General features: G+C 45.0%; 1 protein-coding gene across 2 annotated transcripts in view; it reads left to right on the plus strand.

Moving 5' to 3' along the window:
• Positions 1-4,265: 4,265 nt before the first annotated feature.
• The window catches only part of C3_2H1orf232 (chromosome 3_2 C1orf232 homolog), a 35,705-nt gene continuing 12,367 nt past the window's right edge, over positions 4,266-27,603 (plus strand). Inside the window, exons 1-3 of one of the 2 annotated variants that reach the window (XM_085646815.1) lie at positions 4,266-5,269; positions 22,736-22,819; positions 24,777-24,874. In XM_085646815.1, the coding sequence (XP_085502941.1) occupies positions 5,174-5,269; positions 22,736-22,819; positions 24,777-24,874 (278 nt within the window). In that variant the 5' untranslated portion in view covers positions 4,266-5,173. The remainder of the gene's footprint in view (positions 5,270-22,735; positions 22,820-24,776; positions 24,875-27,603) is intronic. The other variant, XM_085646816.1, reaches the window with a different exon arrangement.

Raw genomic sequence — 27,603 nt, forward strand, 5'->3', positions numbered from 1 at the left:
CATCCTTTCTAGAGTTACCCACATACACGACAGGTCGAGATACTGCGAATGTGTTTCAATGTACCAGACCAAAGCAAGCGGCGCCTGGTGGTTTGAGAGAGTCTTGTAAATGTAATTGCAGGCACCCTCCTGCTGATTTGATCACAATATGCACCCAAAAGTAGAAGTTTAAGGCGCAACGCTGCTCCAGTGTCGTTTAGGGCCAATCCCATCTTCAGCGGCGCCGCTGGAGTTCCTGTCCCAGCAGGAGCAGGGTTCTTGGAAGCTTGCCCTCTCCTGTTCCTCTTCCGCAGTTTGCATGGCACCATTATCTTAAAACGCAGATGCAACTGTTGTTCCTAGTAGGCAGCCTGTGCATTTAAGATGGAGTAACTCCGGAAATGAAGGAGGGATTTTAAGAGTTCTTGACCGCATTCACCAGGCTAAAGAGCTAAGCCTAACTGGCTACTGTTTTTCACTCTGTAAATTTGGCAAAGTAATGCGGGCCCATAATCCTTGCATTAGACTTTGAAAAATGAATGACCCACCAATCCCTTCTACCCGAAGCAGTTCTGGATTATAAACAGCGAGGCAGGCGGTGTATTTCCTCTCTGGGCTAACAGCTGCACGTGTGAGTAGCAGGGCAGTGACTGGTGTATGGCCCATCATGGGTATAGTCTATCTCTGGGCTAACAGCTGCACGTGTGAGTAGCAGGGCAGTGACTGGTGTATGGCCCATCATGGGTATACTCTATCTCTGGGCTAACAGCTGCATGTGTGACTAGCAGGGCAGTGACTGGTGTATGGCCCATCATGGGTATACTCTATCTCTGGGCCAACAGCTGCACGTGTGAGTAGCAGGGCAGTGACTGGTGTATGCCCATCATGGCTATACTCTATCTCTGGGCTAACAGCTGCACGTGTGACTAGCAGGGCAGTGACTGGTGTATGGCCCATCATGGGTATACTCTATCTCTGGGCCAACAGCTGCATGTGTGACTAGCAGGGCAGTGACTGGTGTATGGCCCATCATGGGTATACTCTATCTCTGGGCCAACAGCTGCACGTGTGAGTAGCAGGGCAGTGACTGGTGTATGCCCATCATGGCTATACTCTATCTCTGGGCCAACAGCTGCACGTGTGAGTAGCAGGGCAGTGACTGGTGTATGGCCCATCATGGGTATACTCTATCTCTGGGCTAACAGCTGCATGTGTGACTAGCAGGGCAGTGACTGGTGTATGTCCCATCATGGCTATACTCTATCTCTGGGCTAACAGCTGCATGTGTGACTAGCAGGGCAGTGACTGGTGTATGGCCCATCATGGGTATACTCTATCTCTGGGCTAACAGCTGCATGTGTGAGTAGCAGGGCAGTGACTGGTGTATGGCCCATCATGGGTATACTCTATCTCTGGGCCAACAGCTGCATGTGTGACTAGCAGGGCAGTGACTGGTGTATGCCCATCATGGCTATACTCTATCTCTGGGCTAACAGCTGCATGTGTGACTAGCAGGGCAGTGACTGGTGTATGGCCCATCATGGGTATACTCTATCTCTGGGCCAACAGCTGCACGTGTGAGTAGCAGGGCAGTGACTGGTGTATGCCCATCATGGCTATACTCTATCTCTGGGCTAACAGCTGCATGTGTGACTAGCAGGGCAGTGACTGGTGTATGGCCCATCATGGGTATACTCTATCTCTGGGCTAACAGCTGCATGTGTGACTAGCAGGGCAGTGACTGGTGTATGCCCATCATGGCTATACTCTATCTCTGGGCTAACAGCTGCATGTGTGACTAGCAGGGCAGTGACTGGTGTATGCCCATCATGGGTATACTCTATCTCTGGGCCAACAGCTGCACGTGTGAGTAGCAGGGCAGTGACTGGTGTATGCCCATCATGGCTATACTCTATCTCTGGGCTAACAGCTGCATGTGTGACTAGCAGGGCAGTGACTGGTGTATGGCCCATCATGGGTATACTCTATCTCTGGGCCAACAGCTGCACGTGTGAGTAGCAGGGCAGTGACTGGTGTATGCCCATCATGGCTATACTCTATCTCTGGGCTAACAGCTGCATGTGTGACTAGCAGGGCAGTGACTGGTGTATGGCCCATCATGGGTATACTCTATCTCTGGGCTAACAGCTGCATGTGTGACTAGCAGGGCAGTGACTGGTGTATGCCCATCATGGCTATACTCTATCTCTGGGCTAACAGCTGCATGTGTGACTAGCAGGGCAGTGACTGGTGTATGGCCCATCATGGGTATACTCTATCTCTGGGCTAACAGCTGCATGTGTGACTAGCAGGGCAGTGACTGGTGTATGGCCCATCATGGGTATACTCTATCTCTGGGCTAACAGCTGCACGTGTGAGTAGCAGGGCAGTGACTGGTGTATGCCCATCAAGGATGAGACCTTCTACAGTTCACTGAGAGCGGCCTGGGTACCTTGGATGAGCAGTTATGGATGAAGTAAGGATGTCTCGAAATTTAAGTGAAATGATTCGATATAGTTATACCTCTACCCCAAAATAAAGAAACTGCGTATTGTGTAACACAACAGGCCACATATTTCAAAACCAAACGAGTCATAGTTAAGTATGTTTACAGTTCTCTGCTCACTACCTGCTCAAAGAATTTCACAACCAAGGGAGCGAGACACTACTGTGGCATTAGCATCTGTCCCCAGTGGTGGACTAGAATTCATGGCAGTCTGGCACTGCCACATCACCAGCTTGAAAGGGAAGGTTTGAGCTGTCTTTTCGGGCCTATCACGGCCCAGAGGACCAATAACCACCAGGTATTGGCCTTTACCAGCTGTACCAGCTGGCCTATTTGACAGGGCCAGACTGCCCGAAATTCTAGCGCGACGCTGTGTCCCCCAGGCCCTGTATTTGACTCTCAGATCTAGGCGCTAGAATTTGGACCCCACCCTGGTCTCAGTCAGAGTTACCTGTAGATTCTAAACCTCCCCGCCCGGATCTTTGACAAAACCTGATGAAGCACCACAAGGCTCCTCTGGGTCATGATACATCCTTCGAGGGGGGAGATACCTCCTCTGCTGCATCCCACATGGCCCCACCCCCAAAAAGCCCAGGTAGACTATACACATTCAGAGGCCCATGAGCTGCCAAAGAAACACTGCAGCTACAGGGGTGCAGTCTAGGCTCCTAAATAGCGTAGGAGCTACACTTCTACCTCGTAGGTGTTCATTGACCAAAAGTCCAGGGGTAGGCGGAGTGACGTCCCGTATTCTTGAACTAAGAATGGTATTATGGGGTTTCGAACCCCCTCAGTGGCTACATATAGATTTTATTGAAAGGGCAGGGGAAGTGAAACTGAGGAAATTAACAGGTCGCTGGGTTCCCTCTTTACTTTCTGTGCATGCTGCTGCATTCATGACTCCTGAGACCAAGGGTCGGCAGGTCAGTGCAAGTCTTGCCAAAGGGCAAATAAAGGGTAGCAGGTGCTACCACATTCTACCCCTAATTACACTAATAATATGCAAAAAGTTAGCGCAGAGGTTCTTAGGAGTCGGGATCCGGTGCTGCCAAATATTGGAGCTTCCAAATACCAAGGCCGCCTAGTCCCGATTCCTTTTCATTTCTTTTTATTCCACCAGCCTACACTTCCTCTCTTTATCTCACTCGTGAAGGTTCTTTTTCATCCATTCTTTTTCTTTTGTTACTGTTTTCGCACCTTTCTCTTCCTCACGTTTTAGCCATTCCCTGCCTATGACTGTCTTGCTCTGGGTCAAAATCTGATGATGAAAAATATGTCCAGGTGTCCAAAAATGAGTGAAGCTGCACACCACCTGCAACCACCAGAGCAAATTAAGCACTGCCTAATTAACTTCAATGCCTTGCGCTCACTCCCAGGTCATACCTTCAATTAATCTGGGAAAAATGGGGATAGGGAATTTATTGGGCCAGAGGCAGCCAGCCTATCAACAAACTCGACAGTTTATGCTGGCAAAAAGCCAACCTACATTACCACGAGACAGTTGGCTTGGGTGCACCAGAGACACATCCTGCAAGGCAAGGGGATGGATTCCTTCTGAGAGTGATGTGCACTCCAGCCTCAAGACAAAGCCAGTAAACATGGCCGGCCTCGTACATCTGATGCTTGGAACACCAGGCTGGTTGTGCGCTCTGTGGGTGTGCCCGGATTCTGTTACCTGCAGCTTAGTTCTGGAGATGCTCCTAAAACTTTAATGAAGTCACTGGATCCATGTGGGCAGCTGGTGCGTGCAGGACACCTAAGCCTCTCTGTTCCTCGCTGTCAGTCAAGACAGTGGCTGTTCACGAGGAAGCAGTGGAGCTTCCAGGACGGAGAGAGAGAAAAGTGGCAGAGCTGTGGACCAGCGCTTACCCCTAAAACAAGACGGATAAACCTCAGCTACTCTTTATGCAAATGGCAAACCAACATCTGGGACCATAAGAAGCAGACATTTTAAGAGGACTCGCTCACCACCACAGCAGACTGCTCATACGTGCTGACCACCACAAGAGACACCACAAGAGACCTACAACTTGGTTTTCAGACAGTGTGATTTCAACAACAAAGTGCAAACACTGGCTGATCCCCAAACAGAGTGTAAAGACCAACTGGTTTCCACCACAAACTGTAAAGACCAGCTGAACTCGTCAACAGACTGTAAAGATCAGCAGGCCACTCCCACAACAAATAGTAATGTATAGCTGACTTCCATATAGGGCTACAACAGCTGGGGAACTACATTCTTTTTGTTCCTCTCCAGTGCATGGACCCTAATGGTGGCATGCCCTATGGTGGGATCATCTGAAATCACTACGCATGGATGAAAGGGCCTACCATAAGGACAAACTTCCCCGTTGACTGCGGCAACAAGCAGATTTGCCACTCACATAGGAGAACGGTCCTGCTTGCGACTGCGGCGTATGCAAGACCTCCGGCTTGTAACTGTCTTACACGAATGTCCAAGGCACTGTTTTAGTGATTCTGTGGCTTGTGAATGATTCTCTCCTGCTTGTAAATCTGCCTTGTGTGATCGTCCAAGACTTCCCACTTCGACCTGTGGATTTGCAAGGCTTGCAGATTGTGAGTCGGTGGCCTGTGGATGTGTGCAGCCACCTATCTGTGATATTGCTGCCTTTCTCTCAGAGACGTGGATGTTTATTGGTGGAAGGTGGTTTCCACTCTTGAGCAGCCATGAGTCAAGCATTCTGGAAAGTTTACAAAGCCAAAGTGCTTCAGACCTTTGGCAGTGACCAGGAAGAGGAATTACACGAAGAGGTAACGGAAGAGGTAAACCATTGGGTTGGTCTCTGGTTGTTAAATGTTTTTAAAAAGGGGTGGGTTTATGGGAGTTACAAAAGGTGAGGGTCTGTACGATCTGTGCCAGCTGTAGTTGGGTCTCTGGGTGTAGTAGGATTTAAGCTGTGGGTGGATCTGTGGGATTGTTTACGCCCTAGAATGGATCTGAAAAATCTGTCTAAGCCCTGAAATGATTCCAGCAGTCAGATGCTGAATAGAATTTGCAGTGGGTCTGTGGGAGCTGTTTTAGCCTTGGGTGATTCTGTGGCCTTTGGAAGTTATCAATGAGTGGTACTGTCTGTGGAAAGACCTAACGTTTAGGATGCATCTACGATTGTGGAGCTTTGTTAAGATTAAAGGATGGTTCTGAAACTAGTCAAAGGGTCTTAGCTCTGGTGTGAGTCTCTGGGGACTCTCTGAGGCTTGAAATGGGTCCTTAAGTGTTAGAGGTTTCTAAATTGTATATGGTTATGTTTGTGGTGGGTGTTTAAGCTCCTTAGTGGGTTTCTAGTTGCTAAATGTTTTAAGCCATGTGTTGAGTGGATTGCTGTTGGTGTTGTTTAAGCCAGGGAAGAGTCTGTGAAGGGTTCTGAGACCTGTGATGGGATCTTCATGGGAGCTGTCCAAACCAAAAAGAGGCATTTGCAGCATTTCTCTATGGACAAGTGTTGGTCTGTGGGGTGCTCTAAAGTCCAGGGTTGTGTCCGTGGGTCTTAGCAGAACCCGGGTATGGGTTTGTGGAGGTGTCCAAGTCCTGCGATCAGTCAGTAAGATTTTTCTAACCACTGGAGTTGGTGTGTGTGTGTGGTTTCAGCTCTGGTGTGTGTCTGGAGTGAGTGAAATCTATTGGGAGGGTCTAAGCATTGGGGGTCAATCTGTCCCTTTGGAAACATCTTCGTTCTTTGGTGGGTTTGTGGTAAATGCTGGTCCTCTGGAAGTATGTATGCTATTGGAACCTTGCTAATCTCCTGAGGCACAGCCGGGAGAAGATAGAAAGATCGTGTATTTCACATTGTTTATTTTAAATTGTAATTAGAAAGCTACTTTTAAAACTGCACTTACCCTGCCTGTCACACGATTGCTGTGTGCAGACACCCCTTCTTCCAGCAAAACGAGCGCTGGAAAGGCTGAAAATCGCTGATCTCTCACTAAACCGCCATTACCCACGCCCTGACTGGACCACGCCCACTACGAGGCCACGCCCCCTCGCTCTTAAAAAGCGCGCTGAATCGCTAGTGCGCAGAGAACCTTGCTAATCTCCTGAGGCACAGCCGGGAGAAGATAGAAAGATCGTGTATTTCACATTGTTTATTTTAAATTGTAATTAGAAAGCTACTTTTAAAACTGCACTTACCCTGCCTGTCACACGATTGCTGTGTGCAGACACCCCTTCTTCCAGCAAAACGAGCGCTGGAAAGGCTGAAAATCGCTGATCTCTCACTAAACCGCCATTACCCACGCCCTGACTGGACCACGCCCACTACGAGGCCACACCCCCCCTCTTCACATCCTCACAATAATGTGCATGTACCGGAAGCGCAGCGGACGAGCGCAGCGGGCGCGACGATTAAGGCAAGCTCGTCTGCACTCGTCCGCGATCAGGACGCGACCGGGGCCGGCCTCTATCTCCGACCAACCAGCCATTCCACCGCTACTTACACTCGAAATGAGCTGTTGGCTCTAAAAAACCCCCAATGCACGACCTGCCCTTCTCCCTCCTCTGACGCTCAGAGCAAAGCCTTTGTTTGCACTGCCTGCAACTTCTCCCTGCCCGTCCCAGGCCATACTATCAGGACGACCCATGCCCTGAACTCCGCCTCCTCGCGCGGAACCCAATCCCCCCTGACCCTCCCAGCCGCCTTAATCAACTGCAGATCTTTGAGTAAACATGCTATCGACATCTGGCAGTCCCTACGGGACAACGACTGGGACCTACTATTTTTAACCGAAACATGGTTGAATGACACCACAAATCCTGCAATCGCCCTCGCACTGCCGGAAGGTTATAACATCATCTGTGCAAACAGACCCAATGGTAAATCTGGGGGTGGTGTTGCGTTAATCCATAAATCCAAATGGACGGTTACCCTCCCCCCTTACGACCCAATCGACTGTATTGAAGGCCTCCCCTTCAGTGTTCAAATCTCCCCATCCTCCTCCTGTTCTGGAATCCTTATTTACCGTCCCCCACATTCCAATACCTCTCACTTACTCGCTCTGGCGGACTATCTCACTCAGCTTAGCACACGATACGCTAACTTTACTGCACTAGGAGACTTCAATCTGCACGTTAATAATGAATCTTGCTTGCACAGCAGCAACTTCATTTCAACGCTAGCAGTATGCAATTTAGTCCAAATAATTACCCTACCTATGCATAAAGCAGGTCACACGCTCGATCTGATCTGCTCCAACTTACCATCTATCCGGGCCACATCTCCTATCCCGGTTATATGGTCCGACCACTTCCTCATCCCTTTTGAAATCGACATTCCCTGTCATGTCAGACCAGCCATCACCCCTAAATCATCAGGCAGAAACTGGAGTCGTATCACCCCTGAATCGCTCCTGGGATATTTAAAAAACACTCTACCCCGTCCATCGTCCGATCCGGACTCACAGATTGACCATCTGGACGCATGGATTAGCCAGGCCATAGACGCCCTGGCTCCCATTAAACCCACTAAAACCTACAGGGCGGCACCCTCCGCACCATGGTACTCAGATGAGCTCCGGCAGAAAAAGGCCTCCTGTAAATCCCTCGAACGCCTCTGGAGACAAAACTACTCCTTGGACAGCAAAACCATTTATAAATCGGCCCTTAAAGAATACCGGAGAATGATCGAAAAACACAAACAAGATTTTCTAGCCTCCAGAATAAAACTTGCCAGCAATGGCGCTAGGGAAATTTTTAATATAGTAAGATCCTTTACAAACCCCAATGCGCTGACCCGTACTCAGCCCGCCTCTCTGTCGCTTTGCGACAAACTTTCACAATTTTTTGAGGATAAAATCGAAGCCATCTACTCTTCCTTCCCTATTCCTAACACAGAAGGGCGACAAAAGGAACTCGTGACTTCCCCGCTTCTGCAGCCTATCCTACTCGAATTTGCATCCATATCAGAAACAGATTCCATGGCTGAACTTATCAAATGCAAATCAGGCTCACCCAAAGACCCTTGGCCTGCCAAGCAATATAAAAATCTTGCATCCCTCCTCAACCCCCACCTCAACTCTATCTGGAATAACTCCCTCAGAACGGGCTGTTTCCCTGCCAAATGGAAACATGCCTCCTTAGTCCCCATCCTTAAAAAACCCAACTTGGATCCAGACAACCCCAGTAACTACAGGCCTATTTCTCTCCTGCCTGCTCCAGCCAAGATCCTGGAAAAACTGGTACACTCGCAGTTGTCGAATTACATTGAAACCAATGGGCTTCTCCATGACTCCCAGCACGGTTTCAGGTCGGGCCACAGCACCGAGTCGGCCCTAATTGAAATGGCTGACTCGGTGAGGTGGACGCTTGACCAAGGATCGAGGGCGGTGTTGGTGCTGCTGGATCTCTCGGGAGCATTCGACACCGTCTCTCATAAAATCCTGCTGGAAAGACTGGAGGACCTTGGGCTGGGTGGCGCTGCTCTGAAATGGCTCTCATCTTACCTTTCGGACCGCACACAGCAGGTCTTCACTCCTCCATTCACCTCTTCTGCCAGACCACTCAAATGGGGAGTCCCTCAGGGTTCTTCCCTAAGCCCGCTCCTTTTTAATGTGTATTTCACCCCCCTGGCCAAGCTGATTGCACAGACGGGGATTAAATCTACCTCCTACGCTGATGACATCCAGCTTCTTTTCACCTTTGACTCCCCCTCCGCCTCAGCTTTTGATCCACTCAAATCCTGCCTTAGGGACATTTCGAGCTGGATGGATGCTAATTCCCTCCGACTCAATGCTGGAAAAACAGAGATCCTCTTTTTCAACACACCATCCCCTCTGGACTCCAGTATATGGTGGCCAGAAGACCTGAGCCTAGCCCCCACCCCCAAAGATTCGGTGAGAAATCTCGGAGTTCTCTGGGACAATCAACTTAGCTTTAACAATCAGGTGCAAACAGTTGCATCCTCCTGCTTTGCTAAGATCCGCACCATAAAACGCCTCATTAACTTCTTGCCGGCGGACTGCCGTAAAACTGTGATCCAGGCATTGATCATTTCACACCTCGATTATGCCAATGCCCTCTACCTTGGTATCACAGCAGGCCTCTGCCATAAACTTCAGACGGTCCAAAATGCCGCCGCCCGGCTGGTGGAGAGCATTCCTGCTAGACACCATATCACTCCACACCTCCGCAAACTCCATTGGCTGCCCATAGCCAAAAGATGTGTGTTCAAGGCCATGACATTGGCCTACCGAGCATCAAAAGGCAGTGGATCGGCACACCTGAAAAACACTCTGCGACCCTATGCCAACTCCAGGACTTTACGATCCAATACCCTCCACTTCCTGGAAACTCCCCGATTTAAACGCTCTCGGGCAGGTGGAAAAACCTTTGAGGTCTGTACCTCTCAGCGCTGGAACAAGCTCCTACTAGCCTTACGCACTTGTCAGTCAGAATCAGCCTTCCGTAAATCCTTGAAAACACATCTATTCTCCTCTTAAACAGTGGAATTCTGACCCCTGACCTCTATTTTTCAGAGTTCTCAGCGCCGGGACGCCCCGTTGGGGCCGCTGCGCGCTTTACAAAATACTCAAATAAATAAATAAATAAATTGGAAGGGTGTATCACTGCGGAAGGTATCTAAACTGGGCTTGGTTGGTGGCTGCAGCTGAGCTTAGGCCCTATGGTAGAATATGTTTTCAGTCAAGGTATAGTACATATGAATGTCATAGTGTTACGTGAGGGGTTCCGCAGGGGACAGCCACCACCCCTCTGTTCACTGAACATAGGTCCCTCCAGCTTCTCCTTATCCACCTAGGTTTCTATAGAAAAGCTGAAAATCTACAATCTTGTGATGAATCTGTAGACAGTTTCGGAAATTTCGTTTTAATGGGAATTAACTTGATTTTGTTTTATTTGCTGAACGCTACAGTGAACAAATGAGTACGGCAAATATTGTCCATGCTCCCAGCCTCGAATAAGTAGTGTAAGATGTCAGTGTTTGCTCTCAGAGGTATTGTTATTTAAGGTTTTCGCCCCTGCGTCTGGATGGTCCTCCAGAGTGTATTCATTACTGCCATAGAGCGGATGTATAATTTCTAGTGCGCAGTGCCGGATTAGACCCTGTGGAGGGCCCTAGGCTGTCGAAATTTCGCCCCCCCCTCGTGAATTATCTCCTAATACGTTTTTTAAATTTACCAACCAACAATTTTAATAAACCAATTTTATCACACAAAATGAAACATTAACAATTATTAATGTTGTTAAACAAAAAAGATTTTAATTAGTTTTTTTAATTAACCAACAAAAATTTAAATATTCAATGGGTGCATTACATTAATGCAGTATTTTCTCTATAGAGTCTTTAATGTAAAGTTTTCGTTTCTTTGAGTTGATTCATTTTTTTCTATCTTTGGGAAAAATGTAAGAAAGCTTGATTGTAATTTTCTTTCAAGATCAAATCAATATTATTTTGATCTGTTGTCGCGGAACCTATTAACCCCTTCGCCGCGGCGCTGAGGGGGGTTTGGGGGCAGCGCGGCGCCGCCATGCTCGTGACGGAACCACTCCGTCATGAGCCACGGGCGCGCTGTTCGCCCGCACAGGCGGGGAATCAGCGCCGCGTGGGCGGAGCGGCCGCCAACGGCCGCAGCATGACGGAACCACTCCGTCATGAGCACACGGCGCCCGTGGCTCATGACGGAGTGGTTCCGTCATGAGCAGCGATGCGGTTAAAGGAGTGGGACCCATAGGTCGAAGCTTACTTTGCCTATTTGGTAATCCGGAACTGCTAATGCGGTAAAAGGTCAGCGGTAAGCGATTTGAAAAGAGGACGAGTAGGGAGATTTATGTTATCTTTTTGGTAAGACGTTGAAGAGAGAATTTAAATCTCAAAGAAAAAACTCACTATGGGTATGAATATAGTTTATGCATAAAGTTAGCCAACCTTTAAAAGTTGAAAAGGGAAATTTCATATCAGGAGAACGGCAGGGTATCACCCCTTACTGGAATGCCTTCAGGTGAAAATATTTTAAGAAGAAGAAAAGAACTCAAATACACAAACAAATTTGAATTCTACAAAAAAAATACTTTTAATATTTACAATCCTGCCAAGTTTCCCAGTCCAAAATTGTTTTCATCTACCTCATTTGTTACTTTTTTCGAAGCATGTCCTTTCTTGATGTGACCTGCCTTCTACGTCTAAAATAGGAAGTGACATTAGAGGACGCCAGGAAGGGCATTCTAAAAATCCAGTACAGCAGCATTTGAGCAAAGTAAAAAAGCTACTTTTCCTTAATAGTGGGAAGCAAATGTATGCAACCTGTTCAAATGCAGCTTAGCGGATGTGATATAATAAAATATATACTAAAATAGTCCTCTTTAAATCGTAACCTTTAATTTATTTCTGAAAAATAGTAGCTCACAAGTTGTGTACATACATGACCAACTTCATTTCAGATGTTTCTCTGATGATTTCTTGAATCCTGAGATTAGCGGTAATGTGCATTTTTGCTATACCTATTTTTTCTTCACAGAGACGACCCTGCAAATAAAATCGGAGAAATAAATGACTCAAAAGCAGATGACTAAAACCGAAATGTTCTTCGTCATGATCAGCCTAAGAAAATCATAGATTGACTTCTAAATAAAGCAAATTATATTGATAGAGGGACCAAACATCATATAAGGCAACCTATTAATTGTTAACGTTTTTATGCATCACTTAAAGTGCTTGTTTTTATTTAGTTATATTCTTCAGTTTCAACGCTTCCGCTTAACTGATGAATGTGCCATTAGGACCGTCATGCTGTGTCGTCAGATTTGTAGAATCATCATTGCTTTGTTATTGAAACTAAGTAAAAGCGAGTTTAAATTTGTGAAATTTAGAATGTTGCATTTGTGTAGTAGCATTTTGGAAAATTAATTGAACATTTTGAAAACTTTTCTTCAGAGGTTAAAATTGATATAAATCAGAGGTCTGAGGAGTGGTGAGAGGTGGGCTTGGGCAGCCTGTTCGCCTAAGGATACACAGACTACCACAGCAACAAGTGCGGTAGAAAAACACATCCTAGATGATGTCTTATGTTATATTCAGTGCTTAATTTTAGCTGGTGGTTGCAGGTAGGGCCCAACGGCACTCATTTTTGTGGACCAGCACTTATTTTTCCTCATCAGACTTTGACCCAGGACAAAAGAGTGAAAACACACACAAAGGGGGAAGGAATGAAGAAAATGAAGAAAGAAAGCTGTGTCAAAAGGAGAAAGCAGGAACCGACAAGGATGAAAAAAGACAGGTAGTGTCTGGTGGTGGATTAAAGAGATCTGAGGTGAAATCGAGATAACATAGACTTGCTATTCAGCACACCGGCATTCAGTAGTGCCGGTCATGAGTTTTTGAGCTAAACTTTGGGCTCTGACACTAATTATTTTACAAATTAAATACTTGTTGTATTTATAGACAACACCCTACCAGCATCTGATGTCATCACTTCAGGTTGGGTGGATTTGTCAACTCGAACTAGGATCCCCAGCGTTGATGACTAAAAGTGGAAAAGTAAAATAAAACCAAAGGAAGAATACTGAAATGCAGTAAGTCACATGGAGAAGCTAGTTGAAAACAACCCAGTGGAGTATTACTATAGGCTAATGTACTGTTTCAATATTAAACAAGGCAATTAGTGCCATATTTTCCAAGGAAACAGAACCAGAAAGAAACTAAGGGCATGTAAAAGCCCTGCATACCATCAAAGCTAGTAAAAAAGCTTTTCAACGTAAATCTCAGGTGTTCAAAATTGGGGACATATCTGTTAGGATGCTCACCTTTAGGAGCAGAAAGTCAGAACATACTAATATCATCTATGCCAGTAGATCGGCAAAATTACCTAGAATTAGTAGGAAAAGTTATCTGTATTCCAGAAATATAATTTTATCCTTTATCACAATAAAGCCAAACATAATATACCCACATCTTTGAGTACCTTAAGAAAATAGAGTTGCCCTTGACAAATGAGAAGGAAAACCCTGTTCTAATGGTTGAATTCTCTACCGAAGAAGATGAAACCGCTATATAAGGAATATAGTAGCCCCTGCTGTACATTTTAAGGCTATTGCAAGTCACAGAGAAGTTCCATAGCCATTCCTTTATAAGGCTATGGAACTCCGAGGTAACTTGCAATATCTTTTATCATGTGCACCAGGAAATACTTTATCCCATATAATAAAGAGTCACATCATCACTTTTCCCACAAACCCTTTAAAACCTTGGTGCATAGTTCTTTCCCTTGAGAGAGCGAGCATGTTTGCAAACGTAAAGAATAAAAATAAAACATACGTTCAAAATTAAACGCATCAAAAACCTGTTAGATATTTGTGGCAAACAGATATTAGAAACAGTTCAATACAAGTCAATTTAAAAAAAAGCTGAAGTAGCTCAGAATGTTTAGAAACATGCAGAAAGATTCTAGCTTTTCTCTATCTAACAAGTGCACAATATAAACATATTCTCTCTGCTTGTCATTCTAAACAATCAAAATAGAGCAGAAGAAAGAAAATCAACGTTCCGTTTGGTGTTGCTTTAAACAGCTGCTTCACTTATAGTACATTACCTGATCTGCCTTACACCTTGGCTTCTTGCTCTGGCAGCAGGCATTGTGACGTCAGAACTCAACTTTAATAACTTATAATAGTCGAGTTTCTGACATCTTTTCTTTATAATCTGCTTCTGGGTGCATCACAATTATTAAGAAATCAGAGATTGCTGTTTATACCGGGATTACAGATTCCCATGTACTATATTGTAAATTACATCCGATAAAGCTCATGGCCTCCAAGATATTCTATCAGAAATCTCTATCTAGAGGTACTTAATGTATTTAGACCAAACCCCTGCTTCTTAGGCTAAAGTGCTTTAACTCATCTTCAGGGTTAGTAAACACTATATAAATACAATTTACAATTACAAAAGACAGATTCACTAGATAGAAGGTCATACCATCCAATATGCTTACTGAATGCAGACTCCAAAATCTTCACTAAAATATTAGCCACAAGAATTATTAGAATCATCACAACATCTGGACACCACCACCCTTAACAATCTTGCTATGGAATTAATAGACCAAGCAGATACTTTATAAGAACCACTTGCTATCGTACAGCTAGACACCAAAAAGCCTTCAAGGTCTCCTGGAAATTTCTTTGGGAGGTGCTACAATCCTTCAAAATTATTCTAGAGTCCTTTGAGCTGATTCACACACTGGACGGATCACCTAAAGCACACACGCGTGTTTGCAGCAACACTCCCACTACATAACCAGTTCACTGCTGCACTTGGCAAGGTTGCTCCTTTTCACCTATCCTCTACAGACTGTGCATTGAACCTTACTTAAGGCAACTCCAATGGCAACTCTTTTCAATTCCAAATCTGGAGATTTTACCCTCTTTAGTGGTATACTCCGATGGCAATCTTCGCACACGCATTAACACCAATCTTGAATATTATTGAGTAAACTGCAAAAGAATTAGCTAAGATATCCGTGTATAAAGTCAATGCCAGCAAAACAAAAATCATCTTGCCAGAGGGAACAGAAGGTTTGAGCCCTAAAGCACGCAGTCTGCATGATCTTGGAGTTGTGGTACCCCCAAACTAGAACTGGGCCTTAAACGTAATTCTAACTTACTACAGCTAACCAAAGAACAGCTAGAAAAATGAGAAAAAATGCTAATCTCTATAGTAGGCCATAATAATCTAATCAAAGTGAACATTCTTCCCAAAGTTTTATATTTATTTTAGTCCTTTCCCCTATACATACTAGACACGTTTTCAAAGAAATTAGACTCTGTTATTTCTTGGTTCATTTGATATGTTAAAGAGACTTGTAGGTCTTTGAAGCAACTCAAATTCTATATTATAAGAGATGTATGGCTTCTACCTGACTCAAGGATATACAACTGGGCTAGCATGTGCAGTCGTCTAAAATATATGCACTTAGCTATTAAATGTACTAGATATTGGATTCAACTATCTAATGGCAATTCTAGATATTTTAATAGAAATTTTGGTGATCCAGACTTTTCAACAACAAAAAAATCTGGCTTAAAACTGTTAGCAACGTAGGAAACATTTGGCATGGAACCAAATAACAGCTAAGGGTTCTCGACCTCCAATCGCAAACCACTCTACTGAATAACGCCAAACTACCAAGAATTACTTTCACAAGTAGCACGATTCAGGTGCTACCACATTAGAATTAGTTTAATTTGAAAACCATATACTGAATCATTCTTAGCAAACAAGAGTGAATTCCAATTACACTGTAATCATTTTTTTAAATATGCTTACCGATTAGACACTTTTCGCCCTACTTTTACTTGCCCGTACACCAGCATAGTTATTTTTTTTAACCTAATATCCTAGTATTTGATAATAGCTGTCAATCTATCACTGATCTATATGCTTGCTCGATTGCAACCAAACCAGATGACAGGATACACTGGGCTGAGAAATGGTCTACCTGGCTATCTGAGCAGTTACTCAAAATCAAATTACTAATTTACCTATCAAAAGTAGTAAAATCATTTCACCACCTAGACTAAAAAGTACACTTCACGATTTACAGTTCAACGCCGAGACTAGCCAAATGGCACAACCAAAGTAAATCTTGCCCTCAGTGCTCTTGCACATCTGCTGATACAATCCAAATGTTTGTTAACCGCCCATGCCTGAGTGCATTTTTGAGCATCATTCTTCAAATATTAAATGAACAACATCTAGGAGAGGCCAAACGAGACAGCAATATTATATCACTTAACACAAAAATATTGGGTTTGATAGGTATTGTCGATCGTCCCAGTACTCGATGCCAACATTTTTAGAAATGGTGGAATGAAGTAAACGAAGCCTTTAAATATAACGTAAATTAAAACATTGCAATGTGGAGCATGCTTCTACAGGCCGGTAAAAGTCCCAGAGCAACATTCCACATTGTGTTTGTTCACAGCTGTGAACAAAGGCCTCTCGGAGCCCGAGGGGATTTATATCCCCTCCGGCTCCGAGAGGCCTTTGTTTTATTTGTTAGAACATTCTGCCCGCTAGTGGCAGAATGTTGTAATAGCCTTATAGCCCTCCGTAGCTGGGCTACACCAGCCATTAAAGTCCCGCTCCCTTGTTAAAGGCCCTCGCCTCGGGCCTTTAACGCTGGAACGGGCCTTTAATGGCCGATAAAGCCTAGCTACGGTGGGCTATAAGGCTATATTGGAATACTGGAATGTTTAGCCCTCCATTGAAGAGAACTGAGTGCTCTGGGCTTATAATGGCTGCTAAAAGCTCGTAGCAGCAACATTTCAATGTTTATTCACAACTGTTGCTGTGAACAAAGGCCTCAGGGAACCCGAGGGGATTTCAATCCCCTCAGGTTCCGTGAGGCCCTTTTTTTAAAAATTAGAACATTCTGCTCTCTAGGGGCAGAATATTATAATAGCCTTAGAGCCCTCCGTAGCAGGCTCTTCCGGCTATTGAAGGCCCTCTCTCTTGTCAAAGTCCCTCACCTAGGGCTCGGGCCTTTAACGCTGGAGTGGGCCTTTAATGGCCAGTAGAGCCCGCTACGTCCAGCTCTAAGGCTATAATAGCAATACTTAGAGGGAGTCTACGGAGATTCAACCGCTGATGGAGCCAACTGGCTGCATACCTCAATACCTAATTTATTGATACACTTTCTTCCTTATTCAACGAAATAGCAAACTCAAAACGTAACTTTTTATGCATACACTGCATTTTCTCATCTCTTGGCATATTGCTTACTGCATAAATGTATTAATAGGTCACTTTTCTTTTTTGTCTGTTGCTTTTGGCATTCTGTTGCAAAATAAGAAAAAAGAAATAAACTAACAAAAGGATTTCTTTTGTGAGGAGGCCAGAGATTGCCTTTCATAGTTAGATACCACTATAATTCTAGTGTGAGAACATCAAACAGGAGAGTACCCAGAGAGTGAAACCAGCCTACATTATGGTTGTACAGTGCATATTTGTTATTGGTGTAGTCTTGCAATGCAAAGGGGTGACTTATGTGCATGTCTGCACTACTTGTAGGTTTATGCAAACCAAATTTTGTGTTTGCAGGGATGACGTATCTTGGGTATTGGGGAGCAGGTTGTGTGTTGATGGGGTGCTAGAAAGTGTGGTCCAAAATTTTATAATGTGTGTAATACTTGTTGAACTGAGGTCTGTTGTGTAAGACAGTAGTCCACTGGGTGCCCACACTATGAGTTAACTTACTTGGTGTGAGTCCAGTTTGCCTGGTGTTGTGCCAAATGGTTGTTTTCATGTATGACTGTAGAGAGCAGTTCCTGAACCATTTTGATTTTAAGCTTTTGGAAGAAAATGGTTGATAAGTGGCTATAAATTTAGAAGCTAGACAAACCTTGATGTTTTCAGCATGGGTAGAGAGCAGAGCAGGGGTTGCACATTGCAGTTGGAGGGAGGAATATAGGAGAGCTGGAGAGTGATTAGTTATTCAATAAGAGCTTGGAGAAGATACATCTCTAGGTGAAAGTGATAGCGAGATGCAGAGTAAAGGAAAGGAGTTCACCCGAGCCAAAGACACAAAGTGAAACAGTCCAGAAGGGGTTAACAAGTAAGTTCCAGAAAAGGTAACATGTTAATCTTTATGTAGTACAGTTCAGAAGGGATAGTAAGCAAGAGCCATATGCCAACAGATAGGCCATTGCATACACTGAAGGGCTTCCTATGCCTCTCCAGCCAGTGCAGAAACCAACAAAGGACATCAGCAAGGAGACGCAGTACCAACTCTTTTGGCGTCCATATGTAAATACAAACGACAATGACACAAAAAGAGACTTCACAAATAAAGACCATGGACTACAACATGCAAGCATGTTAGATTCAAAAATCACGAATCCAGGCAAACTGAGGGAACATTGAAGCTCTTTGATAAAGTGCTAATAGAACTCCAGGCCTTGCAGTTTTGGGGCAGATGCCTGATGGTGGCTTAGGCAGGGTGCTCCAATGAAAATCCAGAAAGGCTGGAGAGGACACGGTCATGGTCCAAATTTCCAAGCTAATGTCTCATCATGTAAATTATTTAGGTTTAGATTAATTCGATGTAAATTCATATTTTTTGAAAGTGCTTGAAATTGGGCAAGGATCCTTTTGCCTTAAGTGGTCACTCATTAATTAAGTGAATGTCGAAAATTTTGTTTAGTGGATATTTTTGCATGGTCTTCCATTTTGTAGTATACAAGTTGGAGTCATCATTGTTGTAGTCTGCATTTCTTTAGTGTTCATTTTCACTTGCTACACTTCGAGAGGAACAAACATGCCATGAAGAGAAGATGGTACAAGGTATTTACAAATGGACCCCCAGTATGCCTGAACGTCTTGACTGGAAGTAGTCTCGGGGAGCATTTAGAAGTCGATAGAAGGCAACCCCAAGAATTAGCTGTTGACTATCACCTTCGAGACTAGAGGACTTTATAGTCACGCTCAAATTCTTGAGTTCTTCCATCTGATACGCAGCAAGAGGACCAAAGAAAAACCAAACCCCACACCTTGAGCAGTTAGTGAGGGTAACCTGTGTTAGCAGCAGACTCTGTCAACGTATTCTAGTTATGTTCTGGACGTTAGCGGGTCAGAAGGACTCTTGATACTGTCTCTATTCCGCTTCAGAGTTCAGTTATAGGGATCGTATGCCCATTCAATCTAATCCCAGTGTCTGTTCCTGTCCACCCCGTAGAGCCCTCTCTAATTGGAGGGTTGGACTGGACATGCCACTCTCTGGAAGGGCTTTGTCTGGAAGTATGAATTTTATGTTTAACTATGGTAGGACTATTTCTATGTCTCTGCCTTGTGTGATTGGCTGTAGAAGGCAGTGGGACGAATATAACTAGTAGAGGATTTGTTATATCTGGCCAATGAATGGCTATGATTGGGCTGTATCCAGCTATAGAAGGGCTGTGGTTCGCAGTGCAAAGACCGACTGGACTCTGGGAAGGCTGTGTCTGACCATGGGAGGTTGAAGTGTTGTTATAAGATCATTGTGTCTGACTGTGAAAGGGCCGTTGCTGGGACTGAGAGGAGTGAGTCTGCTGTTGCCGGCTGTGAGAGGCCTGTGCCTGACTCTAAGATGGCTGCTCCTGAGAGCGAAAGGGATAGACTGGCGGTTTGGCTGGGAAGGCTATTCCTGGCTGTGCATGCTGGAGGAAAGATGTTCCTGGCTGAATGAGGGTTGATAAAGGGTCGTGGGGATGCGTGATTTCTGACTGGCAAGGACTGAGGGGAGGGAGGGCTTGACCATTAGAGAAGGGAGTGACTGTTTGTCAGAGGGTTGTAACATGCTAAGAGAGGCCAGAGCCGGCGTTGTCTGGGGTGAGTCTGATTATTAGATAGTTTGACAGGTGACAAGATGGTTTTAATTACTTGATACAAAAAGAACTATTGATGGACAGAATGCAGAACAATGTCATACATTCACCCCAGTACAGAGATCTGGGCCTAAATCCATCGTTTTGTTTCTTCTCCATGCAATTCCAGTCTGGACCCAGCCATATGCAAATCAGTCCTGACCATGTGCCCAATGGGAACAGTCCAGCCCGAACTGCCAGGCCAGGTCCTCCCTGGACTGAAAACAAGCATCCTAGGACAGGTTTCGTGGTTTCACCCCTCTTCAGCCAGGATAGCTTGATTCCAGTGGCATGGAGAGCACGGGACTCACATCTTAGCATACCCATCCCACTCGAGGTGACAAATGCAAAAAGAGCTATTGATGGACAGAATGCAGAACAATGTCATACATTCACCCCAGTACAGAGATCTGGGCCTAAATCCATCGTTTTTTTGCTCACCATGCCATTCCAGTTTGGACCTAGCCATATGCAAATCAGTCCTGACCATGTGCCCAATGGGAACAGTCTAGTCCGAACTGCCAGGCCAGGTCCTCCCTGGACTGGAAACAAGCATCCTAAGACCGGTTTCGGGGTTTTACCCCACTTCAGCCAGGATAGCTTGATTCCAGTGGCATGGAGAGCACGGGACTCACGTCTGAGCATACCCATCCCACTCGGGGTGACAAATGCAAAAAGAACTATTGATGGACAGAATGCAGAACAATGTCATACATTCACCCCAGTACAGAGATCTGAGCCTAAATCCATCGTTTTTTTGCTCACCATGCCATTCCAGTTTGGACCTAGCCATATGCAAATCAGTCCTGACCATGTGCCCAATGGGAACAGTCCAGCCCGAACTGCCAGGCTAGGTCCTCCCTGATATTCAATACAAAAAATCTTATCTTGAAATTATTCATAGTGTGTTTTTGATTCCTGATATTTGGTACAACTTATTTCATGATTTGAATAATTCCTGTTAGGACCAACTGTGTTCTTTACCACATTTCCATGATGTCAGCAACACTCAGCTGTTATCAAGACTTAAACAAGATCACCCGGCAACCTCACTGACGTAGAATATATCACTAACCCAATTTCACTAATACAAACTTTGTCACCAACACATTCACAATGTCAGCAACACATGGTCAATATGGCCAACACCCAGAAGATGCTGATGATGGTGATGATGGGCTGTACACACGGACCTTGTTCATAACTGTCCATGATGTCACCAATGCACACAGACAGTGTTGCACCAATGTATGCACAATGTCACAAATCCAGGCACTGGGTCACCAAGAGACATCGAATGCCACCAATGTGAGAGTACATCAAAAGCAGAGACAATGTCACCAATAGGTGGATAGTGTTACCAACAAATGAATAGTGCCAAAAACACAAAAATATAGGAACAACATATGAAAGAAATCTAGATGACTGTTTAATGTTCCAGGTTGGTTGGAGCATAACAGTCTTTAATAAAATGTAACTGAGCATCAGTAGCGTGAATAGAAGATTCTAAATCTGGTTAGAACATTGAAGCATTGAAATGTTGACAGTTCCATTGAAGAGTATTAAGTGGCTCATGGCCCATAAAGGCTGGTACAGACCTTCTCCTCCAGCATTCCAATATTTTCCTTTTTGTTTTTCCTTTTTAATTTATAACTTTCTATCCCCAGTGATGAAATGTTCTAATAGCCTATATCTCTTCTGCCTGGGGCTCTAATGTTTATAAAGGCCCTCATCCACGTTGTAGACCTTCACCTATGGATTGGGTCGCTAACTCAAAGTTCAGAGTCTTTAACAACCGTTATTATCCTCAGCCACTGGCTTAATTATTCACTGCTGCGATGTAGCAACAATGGGAAACTAAAGTTGCTGTGTCATAAAGGCATTCCAGGCTGCTTTGACAGGGCTCTCAGAGAGTCTGTCAGTGCGGTGCTGCCTCTCTACTCCATGAAGAGAAGAGAGAACAGCTTTGGGAGGGAAGGGGAGGCATGGCACGCATAGAGGGTAGTGGGGTTGGATGGCAGGAGGCAAGGAAGGTGTTTTTTTTTTACTTTTGAGACAGGGGGAGAGGTCATTTTGTGTGGCTCCCCCTTTACTCTCCTGCCACTGCATAGCACTTGAAAACGAGGATGGTTGATACGGCGAGGCATGCATAACATAACCTTATATATGAGAAAAAGTAAATAATGTATGTTTTACGCCTCAGGTTTCTGAGTAACCTCATATACAACTCATGCTTCATTTTTGAGGGCTAGTCGATCTCACTCAGAAACCCTCACTGAAAAATATCCCCATTATTCATTGTTATCCATCTATAATTCTGTATGTTTACTTTGAGAAGCGGCTGAAGCTGCAATAGGTATTCGAAGATGTAATATCTGTATAATGAAACCAGTGTTTTCTTTGCCCCACTGTATTGACAGATCGGCATCTCAATAACATTTCCAGATAGGCTAATGTTTTGGATAAGTGGGAAAGGCAAAGATAAGCTAAACATGCATTGGTCCTTCCCTCGTGCCTTAAAGTCTTTAAACCATTCTAGCTGGCAAGGAAATTGTCTTTGTCTTCAAGAGATTCTGCTTTTCCTGTAATTTCAAATGACCACCAGACTCTGGTCCCAAAGATACGCATGTGCCATCCCACCCCTTTGTGTACGTTTGCTGATGTCCATGAAGGAGATCAGGGTGATTCAATGTGCACTGGGCAGTATGGTCGATGCCCGCTGAGATGTTTCAATGTCTGCATGAGTTAAGACATATGCAGTGTCGTTTGGTTGGGCCTACAGCTATGATCCTGTGGTACTTGATTGTATGTTGTGTATTTTCAGCTCTGACGCCTTCTGGTCCTCGGTCTTTAAAGCTGTGACACGCCTGGTATTTTTGTTTCAGAGGGATCAGCCAGAATTGATTGAATCAGACTCCCCACCTCTTGAGGATGAAGGGATGCAGTCTATGTCACAACTAGCACAGAAGGTAAGGATCGTTCATTGCCGCCATTCTGGTAGTTACACAGTGGCGGTCCGTGCAGGTAATCGCAGTGGGGCGGGCGGGAGTTGACAGACGACGGAATAGGGAAAATTAAATGAATTAAAAAATCCTATTCTGTTGACATCCCCCCGCCTCACCACCCCACCTCACTTACCTGCACGGACCGCTGCTGTTAGTTACACACAATGCCCCAGTCTCTAAGCGTTAGACTATCCGTTCTCCCGAAAAGACATGACACCAATTACCCCCTTCTCCATGTTGGTGCTACACATGCTGTTGCTCCTCCCTTCAGAGGATACATCCATTCCTCCATGTTGCTGGTACCCACATTGCCCTTTCCTGGTGACAGGGACATTTATTGACCCACCTTTCTGCAGGTGTAACAGAGCACTCTCCCTTTCTGTAGTTGTTACTCATATTACCCCCACCTTCTTGTAGGTCTTAAATTCCCCATGTAAGCTACACACTTTGCAGATGTTACTCAGATTGTCCACTCATCATAGGTTCTACTAAGATTCTTGTCCTTTCGCCTGTAGGTTTTTTTCATCATCCCTTTTCGCTATATTTTTTACATTACCTTCTTCTTCCTGTCTGTGTTTCTCACATTGCCCCTTACCCTGTGTTAGATTGCGCCTCCTCTCTGTAAATGTTACTCACATTTCCCTTTTCTCTGCTGGTGTGGTTCACATTGCCCCGCACGGTGTGGTGGTCACATTGCCCTTTCTACTGTAGAGGTATTCATTACTCTTACTCCAACCCTTTTTAAAAAAATTTGGGGGGGAGTTTTATATAGCGCAAACTTGACCCAAAGATATCAGATATCAGAGCGCTTTACCTGGCGCACCAGTTTAGTTACAGATGGATACATTCATTTTTTGTTAGGCACGGGGAGATTAAGAGGTTTGCCCAGAATCACAGGATGTTGAGCGCTGTTGCTGAGTCTCAAACCCGGTTCCCCAGCTTCGAGGTCGACCACTCTAGCTGTAAGGCCAAATCCTCTCCCCTTGCACATTCAGAGGCCATGTTTAATTATATATTAGGAGTACGGTTACATTTTTTTGGTAGATTTTTTGAATGACCCTTATTTTTGCAGTCTATTTTCCTCAGTCTTCATTTTTTTTTTCAATAACCATATTTTATTCATTTTAACCTTGATCAGTTGCATCCCCCAACAGGCATTTCCATTGCTCGTGACAGAGCGTGGGGCATAATGTCAACGTTAATAACCAACAATAGGATCACATCAATAATCCACGAAATGCCCAACACCCACCCCATATCTTATCTTGTTTTTGGGGACAGCCCCTTGCTTCGTAGATAGTTTTTTCCTGCCGCACACACTAGTCACCCCCTTTCTCCAGACTGCCAATGAAGGTGGTTCCAGTAGTATCCAGGCGGGGGCAATGCCCCGTTTAGCCACCAAGGAGGCTACACCTATGAACGTCCTTTCGGCTCTCGGATCCCCAGCTTGCTCCAGGAGACCCAGCAGGGCCATCCTATGGCCCAAATCAATATGGTGGCCCAGCACCTCAGAAACCTCTCGTTCCACCCCACCTTCTCAGTCTTTATTTTAGTAGCTTGTAGTTTCCTCGTCTATCCACACTTAACTGTTTTCTCTCTGTAGGTGTTATTTGCATTTACTTTTTTGCTCCACAGGTATGTCTCCTATTGCCCTTTAATTACCACTTTGCCTGCTCCTACCTTTGGACTTTAATCCACATTTCCCACCGTCTCTATAGAAGTGTTAGTCATATTACCCTTTCCTGCACATAGGCACGGCACACATTGCCCCTTTTTCATGTCCTTTATTCACATCGACCTCTTCCATTGTGTTGCTCTCACTGCTCCTGCTTTCTGTAGCCGTGACTCAGATTAGCTGCATGGATTTCTCACCTGCTCACCTTTGCACTGTGTCTAAAACCCACCTTTCTCCTGTCTACAGGTGCAGGGCGCTGGCGCCAAGGGATGGAGGACTATGGCCTCTTTATTCAACAAGGAAGATGAACACAAGCTGCTGACTCCGGACCCCATCCCTGACCAGTGAGCACTCACTAATATCAGCATTACTCTGTCTGATCATGGCGGGAATGGTGTGGGTTCTCTGCTGCGGTCCTGTACGCCCTGTTTCAAGGACACAGTCCTATCACCCTTATATAACCAGGGCTGGACTGGCTGTAGTGGGTATCGGGCATTTTCCCGGGAGACTGGAAGGGTGGGGGCCGGTTTTGCAGCAGTGGGGGCCACTTTTGCTACAGGGGGGCATTTTTTGAGCAGCGCTGCAATATTGGTCCCCAGTAACAAAAGCAGCACTTCTTCCCACTTACACAACCCCTCCCCACCTTTGGCGGCTGGCCTGACCCAACTGCCAGGGCTGCTTGGGTTTTCAGCCTAGCCCTGTCTGTAGCTCCCAGTGGGTGCAACAAAAAGTAGAAAAGACCTACAAACTGGAATGGAGGGATGGAACTGTGGAGTCCTGACCACTGGGAATTTTGGGGGCTGGAGAGTAGGCCTCAGAACTGGCAACTAGGGGAGTGAAGAAGGTGCTAGCGCGACCTACATGTAGAAGTGGGTAGATTTAGCACAGACACGAGGAGGCCTAGCCTACACACTGAGATGGGGTGGTGGGGTATAGAAGGGCTGTATAGAGGCCTGCAAACTGGGAAGTGAGAGGGATGCACATGGTGACTGGGAGGCCTACAGATTGGGAATAGGCAGACACAGTGGGCTGTGAGGGTTTAGTGGAGGTGAGGGACGTCTGTAAACAGATTAGAGCAGAACAGGGTCTTTTCAGGTTCTATCAGGATGAAAGAACTCGGCAGAAAGGACTGATGGCAAACTTAGCTGTCCTCAAGATCTAGTTACCCACGTGGAAAGTAATCAGGCTACTGAGGAGAGAAAATCTATAGCAACAGAGGGAAAGGGTGGGGGTGCAGGGACCTCAGGATCACCTATGGAGAGTGGTAAAATATGGCAGCACAATGCCAGCAACCACAGTTGTAGCACTTTAACAAGCAGTAGATAAACCTACTAAGGAGCACTGGCAGCATGTTGGGGTTCCCATGGATAGTGACTCTTACCTCTGGTTTGTTCTTTGGTTCTTCTGACACTGCTAGCCCTATTTTCTGGATTCATGAAGTTGGGGGTAAAGACGGCTCTAAAACCTCTTGTTTGTTCTCCATACTAATAAATATCTGGACGCATGAGAGGGGCCGCATGAATATGGTGAAATTCAATAACAAAGATGAACATGAGGTTAGATGTGATTTAAGTGGGAGTCAGAAAACCTGCATAATATACAACACTTCCATGCGTCAAAGTGCAGCATTAAACTCTCCCAATTTTGTTAGTTTAGACACAGAAATTTACCTTTTCTACTCGCCCATAAAGTGCTATTTTGAAACAGTCACCATCTTGTTTTGGAGGTCTGCTTTGAGCGGTAACTGCTGAAGAGTACAATGACCCCAGACATACAAGGAATCCACAGCTACCATAAACTACCATGTATTCCCCGCTGTCAGCTAAATCCATCCTCTTGAACCATATTCTTTGTGCCACTGGGTAACCATTCTGGGCCAAAAATTAGCAGGGTCGGGTATTATTTTTATAGAAACACCTGGAAGGGCTATAGAGAAATGTAGTCGGCCCAAAAAAAGAGATGGCATTTTTCAGAAGGAGACCAAGCTAGTTTTGGAGCACCTTTAGTAGAAGCTTTGGTGATCCTTCAAAATAGGAAAGGACATTTAAAGAGAACTGGAGGGGCCAATGAACAGTCTAAGGCAGGAGGTCATGGAGGAGGCTAGGGAAGCCTGGAAAGTACATTTGAAGGGAATTAGAGGTGATCGTGAAGAGGTTAAGACACCTCAACTGAAGACATTTAGATCTGCCCGTGAGTCTGGGAAATTAGTGGATTTGCTCAGCACCAAGGCAAATAAAAATGATTGCAGCAAAGTGGGAGACAGGATGCTGCTGCTAATTCTATGTGTTCCTCCTCGAAATGTCAGACCTTTTGTACAGAGTTAACTGATAATGGACAAGTGTGTAGGAGATATCAAGTCCCTTCTCAACCTGTCACTGTTTGTGCCAGTGTTGTGCTTCTTTATGAACCATGTGTGGCTAGACCTAGTGCCAGTGGATCTTCACGAGCTGGGATTGAATCAAGCCAGCAGTTTAGAGTAGAGCTTATGTCAAATACTATGACTTCTTTGGGTAGCTTTGTTTAAGGGTTGTCTGTGTCAAAGTTTTTGTTGCCGAATGTCTAGAGGTTTTCAAAAAAACAGCATTTGTTGAAAGTGTTGCTCCACAACCTGATGATCTAGATAGCTATGAGATAATCACTCTTTCCCCCATTGGACTTGCTTAATTTGAGCTGATGGTTGCAAGTGGGGCGCACCAGAACTTATTTTTCCTCAACAAATTTTGATCCAGAGCAAGAGAGAGAAAAACACAAAAGGAGGAAGATAGAAAACAGTGGCAATGGGAGAAAGCAAGGATGAAAAATAACTTGCAAGAGTGAGATAGGGAGTGTTTGGTGGTGGTTTTAGGAGACTGTTTTCCGAACAAAACTTTGGGCCCCAGGACATATTGTTATGTTATGTTACGTTATGTGCACTATTAAGCTGGAGGGTATCCTGGTGCTGAGCAAGTGTGTGTCTAGCCACACTTAGGGCCTAGTGGGACTATTTGAAATGCAAGAACTTCAGATTCTCGCAGAATTCAATAAGTGAGGACGCGGCTTTTATGTGTTGTGGCAAGTCGATCCATGCTTTAGG

Source organism: Triturus cristatus, chromosome 3_2 (genome assembly GCF_964204655.1).
Source record: "Triturus cristatus chromosome 3_2, aTriCri1.1, whole genome shotgun sequence".
Classification (NCBI taxonomy): Eukaryota; Metazoa; Chordata; class Amphibia; order Caudata; family Salamandridae; genus Triturus; species Triturus cristatus.